A 25,696-nucleotide genomic window follows, 5' to 3' on the forward strand; every position below is an offset into this window, starting at 1 on the left:
ACAATCCTGAAATTGTGGATGGTTTTTGCAGTGTTAGCAGGGCCCAATAGTGTTTTGTGTGATGCAGTCAGATTTGGTGAGGAATGGCTGAACTAGATGTGCATCACATACATTCAAGTCTGTAGCCCTTGGACTCGAAGGAACAAAGTTGGGGAAAGAGAAAAGCTATGATAGGAGAGACTCAGACTTTTACTGGGGACAAGAACATCTAAAACAGGTAAGGAAGTGATTGAGCAGACTGATGGGTGCAGAAGTGCTTAGGCAAATGGAAGGTCAGAGACTAGACATTGGAAGTCTCAGCCAAGTTAGAGGCCCTGTAGATAAGCTGGAGTCTGTTTTCAGCACCAATAAACTAACAGCCAGATTCAGAGGTGGGGTGGAGGGCAAATGTGTCCATTAGTTGGTTGAGAGTATCAGTGAACATACGGCTTGAGACTGAGGAAAATGGGAGAAAAAAGGAAATGAACCATGAGACAGCATATAAAGGAAATACATAGCAGGTCAAACATTTGTCCTTGGGAGGGAGAACGAGTTATCATGTCAGGTAAATGATCATAGAACAGAACCATAGAATCCCTACAGTACAGGAGGAGGCCATTCTGTCCATCGGGTCTGCACCAACAACAATCACACCCAGGCCCTAGCCTTTAATCTCATGTATTTACCCGCTAATCCCCCTGACACTAAGGGTCAATTTAGCAAGGCCAATCCACCTAGCCCACACATCTTTGGACTATGGGAAGAAACCAGAGCACCCAGAGGAAACCCACGAAGACATGAGGAGAGTGTACAAACACATACAGACAGTGACTCCAGGCTGGAATTGAATCCAGGTCCCTGGAGCTGTGAGACAGCAGTGCTAACTATTGCGCCACCATACCGCATCAGAACTGGAAAAAGTTAGAGTTGATGAGCAAGCACAGAAGCAAGAAAAGTCTTGCTTGGGGGGCGGGGGGCCGGGGGTGGGGGGTAATTAAATAACAAAGAGGGACAGATGTAAGTGGGTGGCAATTGGACAGTGAAGATACGCAAGACAGCATAGGCTCTTCCACAGAAGACAAATAGTGACCTTGATGAAAGGTGGTGCGTACCAAAGGATTTGATATACCACTGGAGCGTGGAAGAGTCAGCAACAATGCTGACTCTAGGTACTAAGCAGCGGAGCAAAGGTTACTGGTTAGCAGTGGAGGAGAATGGGAACCAGAAAGAACAAACAGATATCAGTACATAGTGGACTGAAAAAAAAAATCCAGCAGAGGAAACACAAAATACTCAGGAGCCAGCTCGACAAAATTGAGATACCCCAGTACGTTGGACTGGAGCTGAAGAACTGGTCTTTGTGCCCCCCCAAATGGGGGCCTAAAAGCTCTGCCCTGGGTTGAGTCAGAAGCCGGTGACTTCAAGACTAATTCAACTCTCATGCAGAACATTTAGACTGACCAGTATCAAGCTGAGGGATAACAGTTTGAGGTACCCTCCTTTGGATGAGACATCCACCCATTCAATGATTCATGTAGAGATTTAACATCCTATCAGGGTGCTCTTTCTCCCAGTTTCTTGTTCAATATTTTCCACTCAAAAAGCACAAACAGATTAGCAAGTTACTCATTTCTATTAATCAAGCATGTAGGATTTTACTAAAACAACAGCAAACACACGTCAAAGCAATTAATTACGCAACAAGTCTGTTGACGTTTTTCTGAGACTCAACAAGGTGCTATACAAATGCAAATACTTTCCTTGCATGCATGTTAAAATAGAGTGTCAAAAAATTGTAACTTGTTAAAACATAAGTTGCTGATTTATACTCCATAAGCATTCTAAATCATCATACAGGTAGAATAAAAAATGTTTTAATAACACAAGGAGCAAACATACTTTTCCACAATATTCTTTAGACTCTCCAGCTCTTTATCCACTTTCTGTAACTCAGCTTGTTTAGATTTGAGCTGTTCCTTGATATCCTTCAGGTCCTGGAGTTCAATCAGCACAGAGGCAGACTGCATACGGGCACCTGGTTAACAGAATTAATACACAACGGGTCACATATGCTGAACCTACCCAACCACCATTCAGAGATTTTACACAGAGAACAAAAAAGCAACATGTAAAAGCAAACTCCTGTGTAACCCACAAACTTCAATAGAGTAGAAATGAAATGTTTTAGTGCCAGATAATGAAGTATCTTGAATACATACATATAAACCTACATTTGTCCAAACTATTTGACATTTGCCTGAAATACCATTCCACTGCACTGACACCAGTGGCTTCAAAGAGTATTTGGGTCTAGGAGGTATTATTCTTGGTATTTTCCTTTTGTCTTAGTACAGAGCCAAATACTTATTCCTGGCTTAACTGATGCTCAACAGCTCAAGAAAGGGAGGTTGCCAAACATCTACATATTGTAAACTCTGCAACCGATTGCTGGGTCGTGTTCGAAAATGAGGCTGTGGATAGGTACTAACTGGATTATTTACAGCAGTCACGCAGAGTGGTTATTGGGAGGTTACAGCCCTTCAGTTCAACAAATGTGCTGCAAACCTTGATGTAATTTGCAGCTGCAGTTATGTGGACAAGATTTAGAATCTTATGAATGATTGATCTACTTGTGCTCAGTACATCAAAAAAAAACTTTATTTCAATGCATCTGCAAAGGACAACCTTGGACAGCATATCAGAGGCCACCTTATTCCAAGTCAGTCTAATGGCAATCAAAGATTCCATGTTAGCGAGCCACCATGTAAAAAGATTTGAGATTCCATTCTGTGCTCTCAAAAAAAACACTTTAAATATTTTTATTATTCCAATGACATTATAGTTACCATTAAATAGTTTCAAATGCAAATTAACTGTTTTATTGGTTTATCAATAATTCTGATTGGAACCATTCAGCTGACAGAACGGTTAACATAACCACCAAGGAAAATTACATTAGGGTTGGCAGGAACACAGTGATGAAAAGTCTCCGTTAAACCTCTTGACTATTCTTTTTCTATTCATTTCTGGGATGTGGGCATCGCTGGCTAGGTTAGCGTTTAATGCCCATCCCTAATTGCCCTTGAACTGACCACATTGTTGTGGGTCTGCAGTCACATATAGGCCAGACCAGATAAGGTGTAAAATCATTAGTGAACCAGATGGGTACTTTTAATTCCAGATTTTTATTGGATTCAAATTTCACCATGTGCTGTTGTGGGATCCAAATCTGGGTCCTCAGAGTATTAGCAGTCCAGTGACAATACCTCTAACATCACTGCCACCCCAAAACAACATATATCTGGATGCTGAGTGGTTAACAGCACATTGACCCTCCGTTCCTTACAAACCACACACAAATACTGAACCTGTAGCAAGCATCGAGCACAGAAAGAACGAACACTTGGGTGCGAGCCTAAAGTGGAAAAAAGGGAGTAAAGACATTTCTTGCATCTACCTCGGATATAGTATACTATAGTGCAAAAATGGCTCATGTTTTAAACAATAACTCTCTTGATTAAATGTGACTAAAGGAAGTTTTCGGTCATTCAGTACTAGTTTGAGCATTATTTGCCCAACTTAACGTTGTTATTCTTATTTAAGTAAGTCACTTTCCAACTCCCATTACATTGTGTTTTATCACTTTATCATGAAACCAGAAAAGACAAGTTTTGTTCTTGCAAAGTATAAATGTACCAAACCGAGGTATTCTTTGTATGGTTTCAGGGTATTTTTCTCAGCCACAAAGACAATGAGAAATATGAGTATAAAAGGAGCATTCGAGCAATATATGCCAAAGAGAGAAGCGAACCTCCAGTTAATGTTCCTTGTGGGTCAAAAGTATCTCCACCAAGAGTGACCGTCTTTGTCATTATCCGAGGGTCAAAGGTCACTTTCTTGGCATTATCCAAGCAGTTACACACTAACACGGACCCAAAAACATACTCCATTGCCTTCCTTAATTCATGCTCATATCCAACCAGGGACAAGGCCATGTGCACATTGTCTGCACCCACCTAAAATAAAGAAATCAAAAATATACGAATTACAAATCGGCTGTACAACAACTAACACTTTAGAACATGAGATTTTTATATAGTTATGCAGTGTGTAGCACAGATGTGTTTATCTAGCTATTTTATATATGCTATTTGCCCCTACTCCCTGTGGTAGCATGGTCCACAATGTTAACACTCTTTGGGTAAAGAAGCTTTACTTGAATTCTCTATTGGAAATATTACTGATGATCTTATATTTATGACTTTTGGTTTCAGACTTCCCCACAAGTGAAATCATTTTCTCCACAACTAATTAAAAAATCAAATATACCACAAAAAGAGCAAGAAATGTGTCTTAGGCCGATTGGCTATTTCCCTTCAAAAAGCTTCTTTTTGAAAATGTACATCGCAGTCAATAAAAACAACCAACTGATGCTTTTTTGCAAACCACGGTCCTATTAATTTATAACAATATTCCAGGATGGAGGATATTGCAAATTAGTTCCATCACTAGAATCTCACAGCATAGGAGGTGGTCATTCGGCCAATTGTGCCTGTGTTAGTCCCATTCATCTTACTCTTTCTCCTTAATCCTGCAATTTTTTCCTTTTAAGTACTTGTATAGTTTTCTGTTGAAAGTTAATGTTGAATTTTCTTCCACCACCCTCATGCAGTGCAATCGCAATCATAACTCTCAGTAAACAAACATCTCTACCCCTTGCCCCTTTGATCTTTCCGAGAACAAGCAAGCAAATTAAGAAAATTCATAAAACTCCAAAAGTGCACCGGCCACAACTGACAGACAGGAGCTATTGCTAGTACAAGAGTGCTGCCTGGAAACCTTTAAACAATATTTGCAATAAAGGCATCAACTACTACAATCGTTACTGCTTCCACATAATCAAAAGACATCAAACATGATCAAGATGATCAAAGTAGTTACTATTTATCCATCACACAGAATAGTTTTTAAAACTCAAACAAAGCCTATAGATAATTTAAACATGTACATGAACATATTTTTATTATACAAAAGCATAGTCAAACAAGGGCAGAAAATACATGCAAGACCATCCTTTAGTTCGTAGTTCAAACATCTCAACGTCCTGAGCTTACCAGATTTTTGGCTGTCTGAACAGTACTTTCATTAATACATCGAGCAGAAATTTTGTTGAGTGGTATAATAGTATATCTACGTTTCAGCTCTCCTTTTTCTAAAAGCTTCTTGCCAGTCACCTAAACAAAGAAACAGAGCGGAGTAAGTTCTTCTCACACTAATCTTTGGAGGCCCACCACAGTCACTGGAGACCTAGGTGTGGCGATATGACAGCATTGTCTTAGTTAAACTGACTCCAGAAATAGTAGCCTCTACTAAAGTGTATTATCTGTGCTCATCACTCACCTCCGTGTCCACCACAACATTATACAGACGACCTCCAGCAACCACTTCTAACGCAGTCGCTGTGGAAGTATCTTTCATAGAGAGAAGTGTGGCAACAAGACCTTTCACCCGATCAGAGTCCCAATTTTTTTCAGGATCCCTAAAAAAAAATAAGTATTCATAATTTTGCTTTCAATTAGATTACAAAAGCCTTCAATGATAGATACTGAAAAGGTAATTAAAATGCCTATACACAAGAATGAGGACCAGTAGGCCATTTGGCCTATTGAGTCTGCTCCACCATTCAATAAGATTGTGGATCAGCTGATTGTGGCCTCAACTCCACTATTTTGCTGTCTGCCCCTCGCATAACCTTTAAGTCACTTGCTGATCAAACATCTATCTTACTCAAGCCTCAGATATATTCAATAACCCAAGCCTCCACTGCTCTTTGGGGCAAGAGAATTCCAGACACACACTCCTCAAAAAAAAAAGGGAAAAAGAATTCTCCTTATCTCAGTCTTAAATGAGAGGCCCTAAATTTTTAAATGGTGTTCCCCAGTTCTAGACTCCCCCATAAGGGGGAACCCCTGCCAAGACCCCTTAGAATCTTAAAGGTTTTGCTACGATCACCCCATATTCTTCTAAACTCCAATGGGTTTAAGCCCATTCTGTTCAACCTTTCCTCATAAAGGTAATCAATTCATCCCAAGAATCAGTTGAGTGAACCTTCTCCGAACTGTTTTTAATGTAATTATATCCTTAAGTATGGAGACCAAAATTGTACACACTCGCCCAAATGCAGTTTAATTAAATCCCTTAGCTGCAGCAACATCCTTTTGTGCCCAATTTTCCTTGCAATAAGCGCTAACATTCCATTTGTCTTCCTAATCACTTGCTGTAACCTGCATATCAATGTTTTGTGAATCATGTAACAGGGTACACAGATCCCACATCACCAGAGTTCAACAGTCTTTCTCTATTTAAATAATATGCAGGATAGTGTTGCAAATCTGGTTGAGGAAGGATGTCCTTGTTATAGGGAGAGTGCAGTGAAGGTTTACCAGGCTGATTCCTGGGACAGCAGGTCTGTCATATGAGGAGAGACTAAGTCAGTTAGGATTATATTCACTGGAGTTTAGAAACTTATAAAATTCTAACAAAGTACATTCAGAAAGACTGTTCCCAATGTGGGGGAAGAGTCCAGAACTAGGGGTCATAGTTTGAGGATAAGGGGTTAAATGTTTTAGAACTGAGGTGAGGAGAAATTTCTTCACCCAGAGAGTGGTGAACGTGTGGAATTCACTATCACCGAATGTAGTTGAGGCCAAAACCTTGTCTGATTTCAAGAAGAAATTCTAGTTTCTATGTTTCTATATGAAAACCAGCAACATCTGAAAAACTGACATTTTTAAAGCTTTCATGCATGAATTTAATGTATAAAATAATTTACCAGCTTGCTCAACTAGATACTGCCTTGGCACAGAAGTATGCCTATTAGTTATGAGCTTCATTCACCTCTTTTCCCATGCTCCAAGTGGTCCAAGCGACCGGTGACCTGACTCAGCCCAAACCGAAAACCAGCAAGATCTGAAATCCTGCATGAACTCTGTCCTGCAGTTGCCTGTTTCAAGATACCGTAGCTGTACTGCTTTTCTATTCTTCCTGCCAAAGTGGACAAGTCACATTTGCACCACATTATACGTCCATCTGCCAAATTCTTGCTCACTTATCTATCCAAGTCCCTCTGTAATTGTCCTCTTCACAACTCACTTTCCTACCTATCTTTGTGTGATCAGCAAGCTTAGTTACCATAGAAGGGATCCTTTTGTCCAAGTCAGTACTAAAAACCCCCTTCTCCATAAATCTGATACGAATGATGCAAAATACCAGATGTGGCTTAGTTACCCAATAAAGATGGATATTCTCAATAGGTGCCCAGGATTCAGAAAAAAATAATAATCCAATGGAGTGCATATCTCTATCATGCTCTGCTAACTCAATGTTATTATTACAATTGTGGAGCTCAACTTCCTGAGGCTGTTCCCTGCCTGGTGATTCTCTAACTACAAAGCTGAAAACAGAAATATTTTTATTAAGAATTTCCATCTCACCGAGGAGGCTTCAAGCCAATCCACATCCAACAACCTGCTCTGAAAACTCTGCTCACATTTTGACAGCTGTGACAAACTCCATCACAGTAGCAGAGACATTCCACAACATGGTAAGGAGAAGTCAATTTGCTCTATCTCACAATGCGAATGGATCGTTTGAACAAATTTCAGTATCCAGATTTAGGTCCACATCTTTACCAAAAACTAATCAGTTCTGCCCTTGGCCAAGTTTAATTGAAAATGTATTAATTAGCTGATATGTTGTTCATTGAATCCATACAGTGCAGAAGGAGCCTATTCGGCCTATCGAGTCTGCACTGATCACAATCCCGCTCAGGCCCTATTCCCATAACTCCACATATTTACCCTGTTAATCCCCTGACTAAGGGTCAATTTAGCATGGTCAATCAACCTAACCTGCACATCTTTGGAGGAAATTGGAGCACCCAGAGGAAACCCACGCAGACATGGGGAGAATGTGCAAAGTCCACACAGACAATGACCCGAGGCCGGAATTGAACCCGGGTTCCTGTTGCTATGAGGCAGCAGTGCTAACCATTGTGCCACCTGTCTGCAAACAGATAAACAGACTAACAAATAGGGGCAAAGCATTACAAATGCTCACTTTCAGTGGCAGAAGTAATAACATGCAGTATATATCATCTACTTTTAGAATGTTAAACGAGCTACAGAATCAAATCCTGATATGTGAAGAATGAAAAGTCAAACAAATTGGAAAATCTCAGTTTCTCCAAAAACAGCTGCTAGCAGTGACAATGAGGACACGGTACAATTCAAAGAGGCAATCGCAGGTGGGATTCTGCATTCCAACAGATTTTAAAAATGTTAGAATATATACTCTGCAATGTTTTGACAAGCTATCACTATGCAATTAAAAATTCCAAAATTAGCAATGCACACCTACTTATTCTACAGTTCAAAATATTTAAAGCATTTTTAAAAAAAAGTTAATGCCTGCAGACGAATGGCTTTGTTACATGCCATCTCAAATTGGGAACAAGCACAAACTTACTTGTATTCAAAACTCAAACGAGGAAACTTGGCCAACAAGGCTTCATAAGACTCTCTGAGTTTATTCACAGTTCGTGACAATTCACGACGCTGGTCCAAAAGCTTTTCCTCCTTTCCATCTTCAGGAGAAAAAAAAAGGTTAAGACTCACTATAGCTCTGTATAATAAGATTCTAATTCACCTGCTTACAACACATTATTGATCGCACAAACCATCTTGAAGTTTATTAGAAATCACAAAACATAGTGAAAGGTCAGAATTGACATACTAATAGAATATACAGATAATTTTAAATATTGCCAATATGACTGCTCATTAGCATATATATTTAATGGAATAAGATTAAATTGAATTTCAAAACACAAAAGAAAAGTCAACACAAAACAAAAATGAGAGATTAGCACAAGTAATATTTATCTGTAACAGGATTAATTTGCCAAAATTGATACTGAACTATTACATTCAAAAACTGTGCAAACCTTCATAATTCAGTTTCTGCATCTCTGAATCTAGTTTTTCTCTATTCTTCTTAGCAGCTTCAAAAGCATCCTGGTTTTTCTTGTAACTACCGTCCACCTTCTTTACTTCTGTCCGTTTGGTCTTCAATTCCTGCTGGGCGTGTTTCAATTTCATCTGAGCCTACATCAGAACAGTAAAACATCGGAGAATGTGGGTTTAGAAAAGCTCATTTGCGAACAACAAATTGGTAACATTAGTGCTGAGAAAAAGACGTTTGTCAATAACTATAATGGTTACATATCTGACTTAAGTATAGATTGACACTGGAGGTCATATCTTTCCATTTCGTACTTTTTGTCAGACTAAATGTTTATGAACAAAACTAAAATGGAATAAACATCTCAAAATAGCTTTCATTATGGACCATGGCCAAACAGATTTTTGAAAATTGAGCCCCTAAATAGCCAACAGCTTCTGGGAATCATGGGCTGCTTCTGCCCATGTTTGTTTTAAATCTCAGCATTAATAACATGATACTAAAATACTGCTGACAAAATATAAAACCATACTATCATACTTGAAATTACCATCAATTTTCATTCAGGCTATGTTTTTATCACTCCTTCTATAGTTATGTTAACATTTAATCACCGGATTTTGATAGCACTGAAGGAGGCTATTGTGCCTATTGTGTCTGCACCAGGTCTCTAAATGAGCAATTCCCTTAGTTCTATTCTCCCTGTCACCCAGACATTCATCCTTTCCCGATAAGTCTAACTCCCTTTTGAATGCTTTGATTGAATCTGCCTCTACCAATCTCAGGTAATACATTCCGGATCCCAACCATTGGTGACATGAACAAATTTTATTCTGTCATTTTTGCTTCTTTTGCCAATTATTTTAAATCTATACCCCCGTGTTCCCAATCCTTTCATGAGTGGAAACAGTTTCTCCCCATCTACTCTGTCCCGACCTCATGCTTTTAAAATACCTCGATCAAATCTCCACCCAGCCTTTGTTGCACCAAGAAAAACAGTCCTAACTTCTCCAATCTATTTTCATAACTGAAGTTCCTCCTCCCTGAAAACACTCATGAATCTTTTCTGCACTCTCTCCAATGCTTTCATATATGGCAGTGCCCAGAACTGAACTACAGCTGATGTTGAACTAGAATCTAACATAGCCTACTTGATCTTCTACTCTATGCCCCTATTAATAAAGCAGAGGGTACTATATTCTTTACTAGCTGTGCTCTCAACTGGTCTTTATTTTGCATGATTTATTACAAGAATAAAATTTTGCTTTGATATAATGCCAATTAACGCAGTAAAATTTACCAAGATGCTTTCACAGGAGCATTATCAAGCATAACCTGATACCAAAACACAGAGATATTACGGCAGGGATGAAAAACGTAGTTTTTCAGGACCATCTTAAAAGGAGGAAACAAGGTTGTAAAGCCAAAAAATTGCAGAATCTTAGGGCCTTAGCAGCTGAAAGCTTGGCTGCCAACAGAGCAGTGATTAAAATTAGGGATGTATAAGAGGCCAAAACTGGACAAGTGCAGCTATCTTGGAAGGCTGTAGATGTCAGAGATAGAGAGACGCAAGGATGGAAGGAATGAAAACCAGAAATTTTTTAAATTACCTAACTACTCTCACCTGTATTTTAAATTTAAATACCATACCTGTGTCGTTTTCATTGCCATTATATTCATTTTTAGCAAATCAGGAATCTGGACATCAGTGTTATCTCAGTGGAGTAAGTGTAACAAGATTTTCAGGGTGACATTTTGCAGCATGTGGGCAACAAGACAACTTGTTACTGATGAAGAAACAAATTTCAACAATTGCATTCAAAGGATGACATGATTATTTATTAGAGGACCGGTAGAAAGTCTCGCTTCAAGCTAAAAGCAATCTTAAAACACAGCGTGATTCACAAACCTGCTTGGCTTCTGTTTCGGCCTTGCTTATTTCATTCTTGCAAGACATCATCTGACCAGCGAGAGTAGCTGCCTCTCCATCCTCATTACTGGAGAGACCAGCAGAAACTGCATTGAAGTGCTGCTGAGCAGCTTCCAGATCCTTGTTATCATTCTGACTAGTCTCCTGTAGAGAGTTCAGTTCATTAGAAATCTTCTTCACTTCCTTTTCCTTGGCTGCAAGAACATTACCATCCTGGAAAAAACAGATAGCTGTTAATCGATCAAGGTACAACTTTTGCTTAAGAGATGACACTTTACATGTGCGTGTGATGCTTTTGTGGTGATACAGATCAGAAGTTCACAGTATATGGTCCAGCAGACATACAACTGAAAATTTGACTTCCTCCCGGGAGTTCAACAAATTACATCCAAATTTTAAAGTTGATTAAAATATCAATACTAATCACTCATTCCAGTGACCTACAGAAAACCCAACTTACAAACTTTACCAGATTCACAGATTTGGAAATGCTGCATTCAACTGACATATAAACTCTCAATGAGCAAACTGTGTGGCTTTGAAAAAGTAACTAAATGGGAAATGTGCACTGAAAGAAGAAATTTACCAGTATATTTTAAGACTGTGGAAAGGTGCTGAGGGGGTGGCAGAGAGTGAAGTGTAAAGACACATCTATATAAAATCAAGTGCCGTTTTAAAGGTTCAGCTCCACCAACCACCAAAATTCATTTTAACAAGTACCTCACCTCCTCCATACTTTTGATGAGCGTTTTCCGCTTTTTTTCCTCAGCTTTGAGGTTGTCGTTCTTAGAATCATACGTGCTTTGCACTTTGGCGTCCATACGGTGAGCATTAGCAACCGCCTGCTCTAGGGACTGAAGCACTCCACCAACTTTCTGCAAGACAACAAATCCTTACTTCAAGCTATGCAAATGAAACAGAATTGGCGTAAACATCTCTTTCCATTGAAAAAAAGTGAAGAACAGGTGCAACATCCTACATGAGCTTGATTGGCCAAAGTAATTGGAGAAAAGACTATAATTTAGATAAAGGGGCATTCAAATCAACCCCTTGCAACTGGAGCATCCAACTCTGTCCATATTTAATGCTTCCTGTTTGAGACAATAATCCAAGAAAAAAAATCAACGCTGAATTTTTACGTCAGTTCAACAGCACCCAGATCCTCTTAAAATTCAAATTTCAACAGGAACTGGCCAAGTATGCAAGCAAAATGCATGCACCACTTATCACTGGGACAAACACTTTGCCACAACATTAGCCGATCACAATGACTCATGTATACCTGGTCTCGAATCTTCTCCAGCTCAGTCACTTCTTTGGTGATTTCCTTCACTTTCTTTTCACAATCTGCATTGGTTTCTTGAAATTTGGTGATGCTATCTTGCATCTTCTTCAGATCTTCAGCAGAGCGCAACTTGGTCTCTTCTGCACAAACAAACTGATATGCAACGTACAGACGGGTAAGATGCTCTATCTCGCGTGTTATTTTCTGGAATTCCAAGTATGAGGATCTTTCCTGCCAGTGACAAGATGTGAACAATCAGAATGGAGTAGTTTAATCAGATGGTTAAGAATCAAATAACCCAAGGATGGCAAATTCTGGAAGAAAACTTGATTTGCAAACTTTACCACACATTCATAGATTTTAGAATATGCTTAAATATTACATTTTAATCCAACTTTCCCTGCCTGTATTCCAACTTGCAATAAGTCCCATTCACCCGTGACCCCTGTGCTAGCTGCCCTGCATTGACTCCCCCAATTTCAAAACTCCCACGCACCCCCAAACCCTCCACCACTCCTCCCAGTCTCTGTAAAATCTTCCAGCCCTACAATCCTCAGGTCTCTATGCTTGTCCAATTCCAGCATTCTGAACATCTATATTTTCATCACTCCACCAGTACCGACCATGCCTTTGGCTACAATTCTAGAATTTCCTTTCTAAGCTTCTTCACTCTGCTGCTCCATTAAAACACTCCTTCTAGTCTATCTTTTTGACTAAACCTTTGGCCAGTCATAATATATTGTTCTGTGGTTCAGTGTCAAATATTGGTCAATAATCATTCCTGTGAAAAGCCGTGGGACTTTTAAAACTACATTAAAACTATATATATGCAAGTTGTTGTTTTATAATGAAGATTAATCTCAGGAATTTAACAATGATGTTTTCAAAATCAAAGTCCAGCATTTCAACCCAATCAGGTATGAACAACTGTCTAATTTGATGAAGCCTTTGTAAGCAATCTTAGAGTTTTCTCCCTGCCCCAATCTTCTCTCTATGGAGTATAGTTGCACAGACTCTGGTTGTCTTTTGGTATCTTTGTCAAGTGGTAAACATTCACAAGAAAGCCTTGACAATCAATGCCAGCATGCCGATCACTACAAACCATCACAGCAAAGCTCAGCTCAGCCCTCGTATAAAACTTTCATATATATGGCCTTCCAGGAAGAGGAGTTAGATAGCAAATCAATAACAATGGCTTGACCAAATTTCCCTCCTTAACCCTGGAGTGTATAAACCCAATTGTAGCAACAGTATCTCCATCAGAGTCAAATTTGGGTTAAAAAAAAAGATAAACCTGGGTTTGTGCCATCAATCTTTCTTCCTTGTACTGCTCAACTACACACTGGGTAAAATAATAAAGCATCAACAAATTATTTAAAAATGCGATTAAAAGTTGAAGTCTTAAGAAAACAGACAATGTAGACTTGGGGTGTGAAACCAGTATCTGTAATATTTGGGAAATATTTTAAGTTTCCAGACTCAATGACATGCTCAGCTGTAGTTGACTACAGGTCAGCGAGTAGTTCCACAGGAAACAAAGCAGAACAGCATCCTGAAGGAAAAAAACATTAGAAAAACAGATTGTCCATTCCTGATGAAATGGAAAGTAAAAATTGAGGAATGGAGGGTGGGAGTACTTCAGATACTTCTCCAAAAATCAAGAGATTATATAGCAACTATTGCAAAGATACATTACTTCTTTTCCAATAGTGAAACATTAAATACATACCTCCTTCAGTTTCTGAAGTGTCGGAGTAATTTCCTCTTCAAGAATCTGAAATATAAAAAGCCGAGTAAAAAAAAGTTCGAGGATTAGACAGAAGTGGTTTTAAATTGTTTCACAAATTAAAATACATAAAATTGCATTGCTGAAACAGTAAAATTTAAGCATAAAAATATTTGAACGTGGCACTTCAAAGCCAATACAGAAATAATTTGCATTTTCTATAATACACCATACAGTATACAACAATAACATGCAGAGTTAACATTTGTATTAGTCAAACGACTCAAACAAATAGATCTCAGCGCATTGTACTGGCTTTTGTATTAAATGTATCCAGCTTCTGAGTATTCTGGAGTGAAGAAGGGAAAGGGTTAATGTTTTTTGTACCTAGAATGTATCACAAACCTTCATTGTGGCTAATCTCCTCCGGTTTATACTGCTTTTGACATGAATAAAAGTTATTCTTGTTTGTACTGCTTCTGACATTAATACCAGTTAACTTTTATTTTTATAACAATAGATAGTCAATGTAAATGTGTTTGTGAAGTCTTACCTTTCCTACAAGTTTGTGTGTGGTTTGCGGAAGACAAGCGATTCCATGGTGTGGAACGCGATATCGGCCGTTTGAAGAGGAACTCCCGCTGGGGCAGCTGGAAGAGCGTTAGAACTTCAAAGGGAAGAACAGGAAACAGAAGACCTGCACTTCGTGTGCTGAGGATGCCAGATACACTGGTTTATGATCAGAAGCTATCAATGTATTTTTTGTAGTTGGTCTGGAAGCTTGCTTCGTGACCAGCAGTTGTAAATTGTATTTGAGTCGTGACTGGTCTGGGGTTGATTCGTGACCAGTATTAGAAACCATGTTGTATATATATCCCCACTTTTCTGTATTCAGGGAGAACTTTGACTTCCGCTTTCAAGGGGTCAAGTTCACCCGCAAGCTTAAGAGAATAAAGCTTACTCTATTTTGAGTCATACCAGCCTCAGGAGGTATTTTTTAACCTACTACATGGAGTGAGAATTTTTTTAATTCACTGATACTATCCAGATGACTACTAACCCTCAAAATGTGTATACATCCAAGACAACGCCCAACACTTCATGCACATTTGGTAGCGGGGAACGCATGGTACGAACTCTGATCCCATGTGTGCATCTTAATAAAACTCCATGCATTAATGAACTACAATGCAAGGTATGTTGTGGGCTCTTGCACAGTTTTCTTTCCAAAAGAAAAATCAAGTGAAATGTACAACATTTATTGTGGATGCCAAAAATGTGTTCATTTGAGAAAATCTCATTACGATGTGTATGGGGTATGGGGCAATTTTGGAACTGCAGCAGGCTAGCTATATGGATAATTGTGTGGACACACGGAGTTGAGGGAAAATGTTCAGTCAGGGGAGATTTCCAATCAAGTGTGTGGGTGTGTGCATATGCAGCAGGATTGTCTTGAAATTGTGCAACATTAATGATGAGTACTAAGCAAGCACCTGTAAGATATGCAACTTGCATCAGAGGCATGGACAATGGCATCTACTTACCTTAGTAAATAAGTGCTTCTTAGTAAAAGACTTAATGTAAGAAAATAGCCATAAATTCTCCAGAGTCAAAATATGTCACCAAAGCACAAAACAAATTCCCTGTGCCCTTTTCGCTGGTAAAAGACATGTTGGCTTCCTCATGCAACCAAATCAGAGAATATCAATTGTATCTGAAGCTTTTTAGAAATTTCAGAAGTCAGATAATCTACTGATCCCAAAATTCCAGTATGGCAGAAACCAATGTAGGAATTAATATTTATTCAGTAGCACAAAATCACTGAACATAATGAAAACAGTGCTACTGAAAAAGCAACAACTTGGGGAATGATATTTAATTTTTAAAAAGTGAAATCCACAGCTCCTTTTCCAAGACCTGAAGAGAATTGTGTTTAAATCTCAATAGTCTCCCACCCTTCTTATGAAGGCATTGATTCATGGGGAGCATCAGGAAACTGCCAGCACCTCACCCAATGCAATAAGCAGCTAGCTATTTAACTGCAGCATGATGTTCATCTTGCACTCTCTCATGGATGGTGTAGCCCGAAGTAATATTTTTCTCTTTAGTTCAGGGAAGTGTTGATGTCAATTGCAATAAAAACAGAAAATGCTGTAAAGAGCTCAGCATGTCTGGCAGTATTCATGGAGAGTGAAGCAAAGTTGACGTTTCAAGTCCATCTGTCTTCAGAGCAGAGCATGTTTCTGCATCCATTTCAGATTTTCATAATTTTAAAAAAATTTGAGTAAAACATTTCTTGTGGTTTTCTAATGGAAATAGGACAATTAGGTCTTGTTTCTCAGATTGAAACACACTCTTCCAAAATGAACTGATTAGCACAGCGGCTTCAGTGCATTATTAGTTTCATTTTGCAAGTTAAAAGACCTTGAATTCACTCATGTTCATCATGGTTTTAAAACACAAGTCAAGCTCAGAAAATTTACTATTTCCCAAAGCCATTTATCATCAGCGTTAACACAAAAGAAAAATATTGTGGGTGCTGGAAATTTAAGTAATAACGGTAAATACTATACCAGTGACACCACATCATTACTTGCTGTGGGAACAGGAAACAAATTTACCGTGTGAATTTCTTTCAGCTTAGCCTCCTTTTTCTCAATGGTTTTCTGGGCTGCTAACTTCTTACACTCGTACATTCTGGTCCCTGCAGCTTCCTCAATCAAGGATAGGATCTAAGGAAAAAGAATTAAAAAAAATAAACTCTGCATTGCCCTTTAAATATATTTTAAAATCTACTCTATAACAGAATGATCACACTGCACACTACAAAACCATTCTAAAACTAGTGCACAAGTCACATCTTTAACACCCTGCAGGCCTGGGGTTGTGAACTTTATGCTAGGCACCTGAAAGCTTCTTTCTGCGAAACTCAAGTTAGATGGATCCTTGGTACATCTTCAAAGCAACAGCTCAACTAAAAACTTAAAAATGGAATGCATTTAAGTTTTGTAACATACAGCTTTGAATCACCGCTGCACAAAATACAACTATCACACAAAAAGTAACAGCAGTCACAAAAACAATGCAAGGTTGAGTCTTAGGAATAGGAAGACAGAACATGTCTAAATATTTACGTGTTTGTGCAAAATATTGATAGGACAATGGTACACGAAACAACTCCAGGTTCTCCATCTCAGCTATTCAGAGTATGCATGGTGGAGTGGGTGCAGTGCAGGGGAAAAACATAACTGGTACTAACATAACTAACTCACCCAAGTACAGGAATTGGTATTCTATTCTATATCAACATTCATTTGCCATTCTAACCAAGCCTGCATATTTCCTATTCTGTTGAATGAAGAACCTGAACTTTCCTTCTCATTCAGTTAAATAATTAAGTTCAGTTCAGTTAGACGACCCTGTAACAGCTCTAAATGCCAAGGATTTGCTTCTTCAGCTAGATTCATATGGAGATCATTTTTGATTATAACCACGTCCCACAGCTTTCATAGTCCTTGGAATGGAAGTTCAGAGCAGACCCACTACCCCTGCAAATTGATATCAGTTGGATACAACCTAGGGAACACAGGATCAGGGAGTAGCTCTCCTGTTCCAGCTCGAAAGAGATTGAGTATAAAATAGGACAAATTAATTCAGGACATAACCACCATTCACATGTGTTTTTATATATAATTCATGACATCAGGCGTCAGACACAAACTATTCTGTTAGCTTTAGGATAGTGATGGAAAAGGATGAGTGGTGTCCCAAGGGTAAGGTGTTGGATTGGGGGAAGGCTAACTTTATTGGGATCAGGCAGAAATTGGCAGCTCTTGATTGGGAGAGGCTGTTTGAGGGTAAATCCACATCTGGTATGTGGCAGTCTTTTAAGGAACGGTTGTTAGGGCTACAGGACAAGCATGTGCCTGTAAAAAAGGATAGGAAGGGTAGGATTAGAGAACCGTGGATAACCAGGGAAATTGAGGGACTGGTCAAAAGGAAAAGAGAGGCGTATGTTAGGTCCAATCAGCTAAAAACGGAGGGAGCTCTGGAGGAGTACAATGAAAGTAGGAAAATACTCAAACGGGGAATTAGAAGAGCAAAAAGGGGTCACGAAATGTTCTTGGCAGACAGGATTAAGGAGAATCCCAAGGCATTTTATTCATACGTTAGGAACAAAAGGGTTGTTAGGGAAAAAATCGGACCTCTCAGGGACAAAAGTGGGGACTTATGCTTGGAGCCCAAAGAGGTAGGGGAGATCCTAAATGAATACTTTGCGTCGGTATTCACAAAGGAGAGGGATGTGTTGACTGGGAGTGTCTCGGAGGGGAGTGTTGAACCGTTGGAGAAAATCTCCATTACAAAGGAGGAAGTGTTAGGTTTGTTAGAGAATATAAAGACTGACAAATCCCCAGGGCCTGATGGAATCTATCCAAGGCTGCTCAGGGAGACGAGAGGTGAAATCGTTGGGCCTCTGACGCAAATCTTTGTCTCGTCACTGGACACAGGTGAGGTCCCAGAGGATTGGAGGATAGCCAATGTGGTCCCGTTATTTAAGAAGGGTAGGAAGGATAACCCGGGAATTATAGGCCGGTGAGCTTGACGTCCGTGGTGGAGAAGTTGTTGGAGAAGATTCTTAAAGATAGGATGTATGCACATTTAGAAAGGAATAAACTCATTAACGATAGTCAACATGGTTTTGTGAGAGGGAGGTCATGCCTCACTAACCTGGTGGTGTTTTTTGAAGAAGTGACCAAAATGGTTGACGAAGGAAGGGCCGTGGATGTTGTCTATATGGACTTTAGTAAAGCGTTTGACAAAGTCCCTCATGGTAGGCTAGTGAAAAAGGTTGGATCCCATGGGATAAAGGGGGAGGTGGCTAGATGGGTGGAGAACTGGCTTGGTCATAGAAAGAAGTTTAACAACACCAGGTTAAAGTCCAACAGGTTTATTTGGTAGCAAAAGCCACACAAGCTTTCGAGGCTCTGAGCCCCTTCTTCAGGTGAGTGGGAATTCTGTTCACAAACAGAACTTATAAGACACAGACTCAATTTACATGAATAATGGTTGGAATGCGAATACTTACAACTAATCCAGTCTTTAAGAAACAATTTTAAGAAACAATTTTAAGAAAACAATTTCTTAAAGACTGGATTAGTTGTAAGTATTCGCATTCCAACCATTATTCATGTAAATTGAGTCTGTGTCTTATAAGTTCTGTTTGTGAACAGAATTCCCACTCACCTGAAGAAGGGGCTCAGAGCCTCGAAAGCTTGTGTGGCTTTTGCTACCAAATAAACCTGTTGGACTTTAACCTGGTGTTGTTAAACTTCTTACTGTGTTTACCCCAGTCCAACGCCGGCATCTCCACATCATTGGTCATAGAAGACAGAGGGTGGTAGTGGAAGGGTCTTTTTCCGGCTGGAGGCCTGTGACTAGTGGTGTACCGCAGGGCTCTGTATTGGGACCTCTGCTGTTTGTGATTTATATAAATGATCTGGAAGAAGGAGTAACTGGGGTGATCAGTAAGTTTGCGGACGACACAAAACTGGCAGGACTTGCAGATAGTGAGGAACATTGTCAGAGGCTACAGAAGGATATAGATAGGCTGGAAATTTGGGCAAGGAAATGGCAGATGGAGTTCAATCCTGATAAATGCGAAGTGATGCATTTTGGTGGGAATAATGTAGGGAGGAGCTACACGATAAATGGAAGAACCATAAAGGGTGTAGAGACGCAGAGGGACCTGGGTGTGCAAGTCCACAGATCTTTGAAGGTGACGTCACAGGTGGAGAAGGTGGTGAAGAAGGCATATGGCATGCTTGCCTTTATAGGACGGGGCATAGAGTATAAAAGTTGGGGTCTGATGTTGCAGATGTATAGAACGTTGGTTCGGCCGCATTTGGAATACTGCGTCCAGTTCTGGTCGCCACACTACCAGAAGGACGTGGAGGCTTTGGAGAGAGTACAGAGGAGGTTTACCAGGATGTTGCCTGGTATGGAGGGGCTTGGTTATGAGGAGAGATTGGGGAAACTGGGGTTGTTCTCCTTGGAAAGACGGAGGATGAGGGGAGACTTAATAGAGGTGTATAAAATTATGAAAGGCATAGATAGGGTGAACGGTGGGAAGCTTTTCCCCGGGTCGGTGGTGACGTTCACGAGGGGTCATAGGTTCAAGGTGAAGGGGGGGAGGTTTAACACAGATATCAGAAGGACATATTTCACACAGAGGGTCGTGGGGGCCTGGAATGTGTTGCCGGGCAAGGTGGTGGAGGCGGACACACTGGGAACATTTAAGACTTATCTAGACAGCTATATGAACGGAGTGGGAATGGAGGGATACAAAAGAGTGGTCTAGTTTGGACCAGGGAGCGGCGCGGGCTAATTGTTCCTTGTTTCTCGTTTCAAGGCTTCATTCTATGATCATCTTGCTGGTGCCAGTACAGAGCGAGACTGCGGATAGTTGGGAACCTGTCTCGGGGGCAGGGAATTCATATGGTGTTCGTGGAAGTGGAAATGACTAGGGTTGGGAAGCATTTTCCGATCAGGGCCATTGTGATATCCTGGACTCGTTTCGATCGCCTCAGGGGGTCGGAGAGGAATTTCCCAGATTTTTTTTCCCCCATATTGGCCCTGGGGTTTTTCACTCTGGGTTTTTGCCTCTCCCTGGAGATCACATGGTCTGGAATGGGGGGGTGGGGGTGAGTTAATAGGTTGTGATGAACAAAGCATCGTAGCTGTGAGGGACAGCTCGGTGGATAGGATATTGGTATGTAGATAGGCTGGAAAATTGGGCGGGGATCCTGGATTCAGGATTCAATCCTGGACCGGGGAGCGGCGCGGGCTTGGAGGGCCGAAGGGCCTGTTCCTGTGCTGTATTGTTCTTTGTATACTTACCTCTGGAGGCTTCATGTTCAGAACTTTAGTGATGCGACCCTGAAAACAAAATCAATTTGATTTTAAAACCCCACCATAAATCTCTATTAAAAAAGTGGAACAAGCATAATGGCTTTCAATTAAAACGGTGTCACTTTTTATATACATGTTTGAGTAAATTAATTAAGACAAATATTTAATAGAAATACATAAATACAGAAGCACCTGCATCTTTATGTACAAACCTGCATGATAAGGAAGTGTGGATTGTTGACATTTAGACCAATTGAACAGAAGAGGTCCTGCACTCTGGTATTGTTTGCATTCACACCATTAATTAGGTACTTGTTTCGCCCACCAATTACCACCTGAAAAATAAGTTGAATGCATATTGCCAGGCATTAACATTAGGATTTTTTAAAAAAACACAGCATTTGCTTTAACAAAATTAGAAGTGCAACTGGATTCAGTGTAGAAAGCACTGTATAAGCACTCTCACCCTATACAAGCACCCTTGAATTCCTCAAGCAACTGAGCCAGTCTCACTCTATTTAATCATAGAAATATCAATTCCACTGATATTCCAGAATTGGAAAAAGCGATCGGTGTTTTGTTTTCAACGGGTTCTGCAATCTCTCAACCTGGAAATCGATTTTAATTAAGACTCCTTGCAGAGCACACTTTGTAAGAATATGTATCTTAATGCATTTTTAAGAATGGCTTCCATCAGTGCTTCTCAAGCCACAGTCTGCAGACCCCTTGGAGTCCAGGGCACAATGTGAAAGTGTGGGCCAGGAGATGGGAGCAGAGTGTGACTCCCGCATCTTTCTAATGTTTTCATGGGATGCGACTGTAGTTGGCAAAGACAGCATTTGCTGCCCATTCCTACTTGCACTTGAGAAGGTGGTGGCGATACACCTTCTTGAACCGCTGCTGTCTATGCGGTGTAGGTACACCCACAATGCTTTCAGGGAGTGTTCCAGGTTTTTGACCCAGTAACAGTGAAGAAACGGTGATCCGTTTCCAAGTCAGAATGGTGTGTGACTTGGGGGGGAATTTACAGGTGGTGGTGTTCCTATCAGTCTTCAGCTCTTGTCCTTCCGAATGGTAGAAGTCACAAGCTTGGGATTGCTGCCAAAAGTAGCTTGCTGAGTTCCCACAGTGCATGTTAGTAGTACACACTGCTGCCACTGTGTGTTAGCATGGGGGATGTGACATTTAAGGTGGTGGATGGAGTGTCAATCAAGCAGGCTGCTGTGTCCTGGATGGTGTCGCACCGAAGTATTGTTAAAACTCATCCAGGCAAGTGACACTCCTGACTTGTGCCTTGTAGAGGGTGGACAGGCTTTGGGAATTCAGGAGGTGGGTTACATGCTGCAGAATTCGCAGCTTCCAACCAGCTCTTGAAACTGCAGTATTTATATGGCTGGTCCAATTCAGTTTCTGGTCAATGGTAACCCCAGGATATTGATAGATTCAGTGATAGTAATGCCATAGGGAGATGATTAGATTATTTCTTGTTGAAGATTGTCACTGCTTAGCACTTGTGTGATGTGGATATTACTTGTCATGTATCAGCTCAAGCCTAAATATTGTCCAGGTTTTGCTTTATACAGACTGCTTCAGTATCTGAGGATTTGTGGATGGTACTGAACACTACAATCATCAGTAAACATTTCCATTTCTGACTTTATGATGGACAGAAGGAGCTGAAAATGGCTGAGCTGAGGATGCTACCCTGAGGAACTCCAGCAGTGATGTCCGGGGGCTTAAATGATTGACCTCCAAAAATTACTAGATATGACTCCAACCAGAGTAGAGTTCCAAAGAAGAGTTCCTGTTAACTCCGTTTCTCTTTCCACAGATGATGCCTGACCTGCTGAGTTTTTCCAGCATTTTCTGATTTTACTGCAATTATCCTTTGTGCGGCTGACCAACCATTGTGCAAAATTTGCTTCCTGAGCCAGGAATGTAATCCACGTTCCGGAGCTGAGTGCGCCAAATCCTAAACACTAGGCTGCAGGACTATGGAAAAAAAATGGATTTGATTCCAAACCAAAAGCCTAAAGGGGAAGCATAAAGGGGGTAGGGGGAAAAAAAGAGAGGGGGTGAAGGGGACATATCGCTGAAATCTTACTAACAATTCAATGTTTAATCTCACATAGTTCATGAAAATACTTTTAAATAGACTCACTAAGTTTTAATGTTAACATTGTGGAATTTTAAATACACTGAGTATTGAAGTGTACCTGTCTTGAGACTGTAATTTCATCATGTGTCTCAAAGCCCAGAGGACTTTGTTTTTTGTCACAGTTGTCAAAGGTAATTGAAACAATGGCTTTTGTAATCCCTGCTTGTCCGTTTTTGTAGACCAAATCCTGAAGGTTGCTAGCTCGCACCTAACAGCAAACAAAAGAAAGTTATCAATGCAAGTTTCAGCGTAAAAACCTTTTTTAAAAAAACATGTTTTTAATATTGTGTTGCTATCCAATTAAACAGCAATGTCCAATTAGTACCCAAACCTGACTCAAGTCAGTCAATGAACCTTGCTTTCGATAATGCCCTGGATCTTTTTCTGGCAACACTAGTTTGTGACCAGCTACAGATCTGTGACAGCAACTGATACAGCTCCAACCCTCAGCACTGACACTCCCACCCCACCCCTGTCTCACTGAGCCAGGACAAACACCTCCACTCCCCCTCTCCTCCCAAAAGTAAAGTTTACTAGTCGCAAGTAGGCTTACATTAACACTGCGATGAAGTTACTGTGAAAATCCCCTAGTCACCACACTCTAGTGCCTGTTCGGGTACACTGAGGGAGAATTTAGCATGGCCAATGCACCTAACCAGCACGTCTTTCAGACGGTGGGAGGAAACTGGAGCACCCGGAGGAAACCCACGCAGACACGGGGAGAACGTGCAGACTCCACACAGACAGTGACCCAAGCCAGGAATCGTACCCGGGTCCCTGGCGCTGTGAGGTAGCAGCGCTAACCACTGTGCTGCCCCACATTCCCCCCAACCCCACCTTGACACCCCTTCCCTCACCCAACCCCCACGCTCTGACCTGGGACAGGTTGCTGATGCCCAGCAGGAAGCAGATGGAGTCGAGGATGTTGGACTTGCCGCTGCCGTTCAGGCCGGTGATGGCGTTAAAGAGCGGGTCGAAGCCGTTAATCTCCGTCCGCTGCGCGTACGACTTGAAGCCGTCGATGATGATGGATTTGATGTACATTTTTCCCTCACAACAACAATGATATCCGATTCAATCCTGAGTTTGGTTCCGGCACAGCGGCCGCTCGAGCTCCTTCCAGCAGTTTGAATTTTGGCGCCAACCACCGGCTGCTGATTCACAGTCCCAGCAACAGCCCTACGCTGCGGATGGACATGCAATTTTAAAAGGAAGAAATTGAATGCAACGCCACAGAATTATCGCACCCTCAACCGGCTTGCATTATTCCCGTAACAATTCATTATTCCCGGTTTTCCGGCGGTTGAAACTCGCGGCGCCAGCCGATGACATCACCGCGCGGAGCCCGGCAGTCCCTCTTAAAGGGGCCGCGTCCTCCCTGTTACCATCAACAGTGCAGGAGGAGGCCATTAAGTCGATTGAGTCTGCACCGACAACAATCCCAAGCGGATCCTATCTCCGTAATAGAAGTCATAGAAACCCCACAATGCAGAAGGAGGCCATTCGGCCCATCGAGTCTGCACCGACCACAATCCCACCCAGGCCCTACCCCCACATATTTACCCGCTAATCCCTCTAACCTACACATCCCAGGACTCTAAGGGGCAATTTTTTTTTTTAACCTGGCCAATCAACCTAACCCGCACATCTTTGGACTGTGGGAGGAAACCGGAGCACCCGGAGGAAACCCACACAGACACGAGGAGAATGTGCAAACTCCACACAGACAGTGACCCGAGCCGGGAATCGAACCCAGGACCCTGGAGCTGTGAAGCAGCAGTGCTAACCACTGTGCTACCGTGCCGCCCTCCACATATTTACCCTACTAACCCCCCCTGACACTCAGGGGCAATTTAGCATGACCAATCAACCTAACCCATACATTTTTGGAGTGTGGGAGGAAACCAGAGGAAACCCATGCAGACACGGGGAGAACGTGCAGACTCCACACAGTCACCCAAGGCTGGAATTGAACCTGGGTCCCTGGTGCTGTGAGGCAGCAGTGCTAACCACTGTGCCTCAGGTCCCCATGGTTTGTCCTTGAACAAAACAGAGAGGTTCGCACAGGGACGCACCAAGCACAGCGAGAGACATCGTCGGTAACATGCAGAGGCGAAGTCGAGGCCACTGAGCAAGTGCAAAACAAAACCACCACGAGCATCCTATCTGCCCAACTCTCCAAAGCACCACCCGACCCACATGTGGCAGAGACTGCAGATCACACATTGGACCTATCAGCTATCTCAGAACCCATCAAACCGGGGTGAAAGCAAGTCATCCTCGATCCCGAGGGACTGCCTATGAGGATATATAGAAATAGTAAGAAGTCTCACAACACCAGGTTAAACAACAGGATATATAGGAATATACTTAGAAACAGGACCAGGAGGAGGCCATTTGGCCCTTGAGCCTGCTCTGCCATTCATTATGATCATGGCTGTGGTAAACCACTTATCTGTGGTGGTTAAGCACTGTTAGTTAGTATTTATTATTACCTGTGTATGTGGCACATCCCTGTCGGTTCCGCCCAAGACTCCTCCCCCTGGTCCGGGTATAAAGGCGGTGGCTCCTCCCCCTAGCCTTCAGTACAGACTAGATCACCGACAGGGATGGCTCCAAGTTCTTGCTAATAAAAGCCTATTTGTCTTGCTCACAACTAGTCTTGACTCGATTGATAGTGCATCAATG

General features: G+C 41.3%; 1 protein-coding gene across 1 annotated transcript in view; it reads right to left on the minus strand.

Moving 5' to 3' along the window:
- smc2 (structural maintenance of chromosomes 2) overlaps window positions 1-24,351 on the minus strand; it is a 43,916-nt gene extending 19,565 nt beyond the window's left edge. Inside the window, exons 1-15 of the mRNA XM_078215322.1 lie at window positions 23,885-24,351; window positions 23,067-23,216; window positions 21,063-21,185; window positions 20,839-20,877; window positions 16,563-16,673; window positions 13,945-13,989; window positions 12,213-12,446; window positions 11,656-11,805; window positions 10,910-11,143; window positions 8,984-9,143; window positions 8,506-8,623; window positions 5,380-5,518; window positions 5,094-5,213; window positions 3,791-3,995; window positions 1,879-2,014 (exon numbers count right to left, since the gene is read on the minus strand). Coding sequence (XP_078071448.1) covers window positions 1,879-2,014; window positions 3,791-3,995; window positions 5,094-5,213; window positions 5,380-5,518; window positions 8,506-8,623; window positions 8,984-9,143; window positions 10,910-11,143; window positions 11,656-11,805; window positions 12,213-12,446; window positions 13,945-13,989; window positions 16,563-16,673; window positions 20,839-20,877; window positions 21,063-21,185; window positions 23,067-23,216; window positions 23,885-24,052 — 2,132 coding nt within the window. The 5' untranslated portion in view covers window positions 24,053-24,351. The remainder of the gene's footprint in view (window positions 1-1,878; window positions 2,015-3,790; window positions 3,996-5,093; window positions 5,214-5,379; window positions 5,519-8,505; window positions 8,624-8,983; window positions 9,144-10,909; window positions 11,144-11,655; window positions 11,806-12,212; window positions 12,447-13,944; window positions 13,990-16,562; window positions 16,674-20,838; window positions 20,878-21,062; window positions 21,186-23,066; window positions 23,217-23,884) is intronic.
- Window positions 24,352-25,696: the final 1,345 nt, after the last annotated feature.

Source organism: Mustelus asterias, chromosome 6 (genome assembly GCF_964213995.1).
Source record: "Mustelus asterias chromosome 6, sMusAst1.hap1.1, whole genome shotgun sequence".
Taxonomy (NCBI): Eukaryota; Metazoa; Chordata; class Chondrichthyes; order Carcharhiniformes; family Triakidae; genus Mustelus; species Mustelus asterias.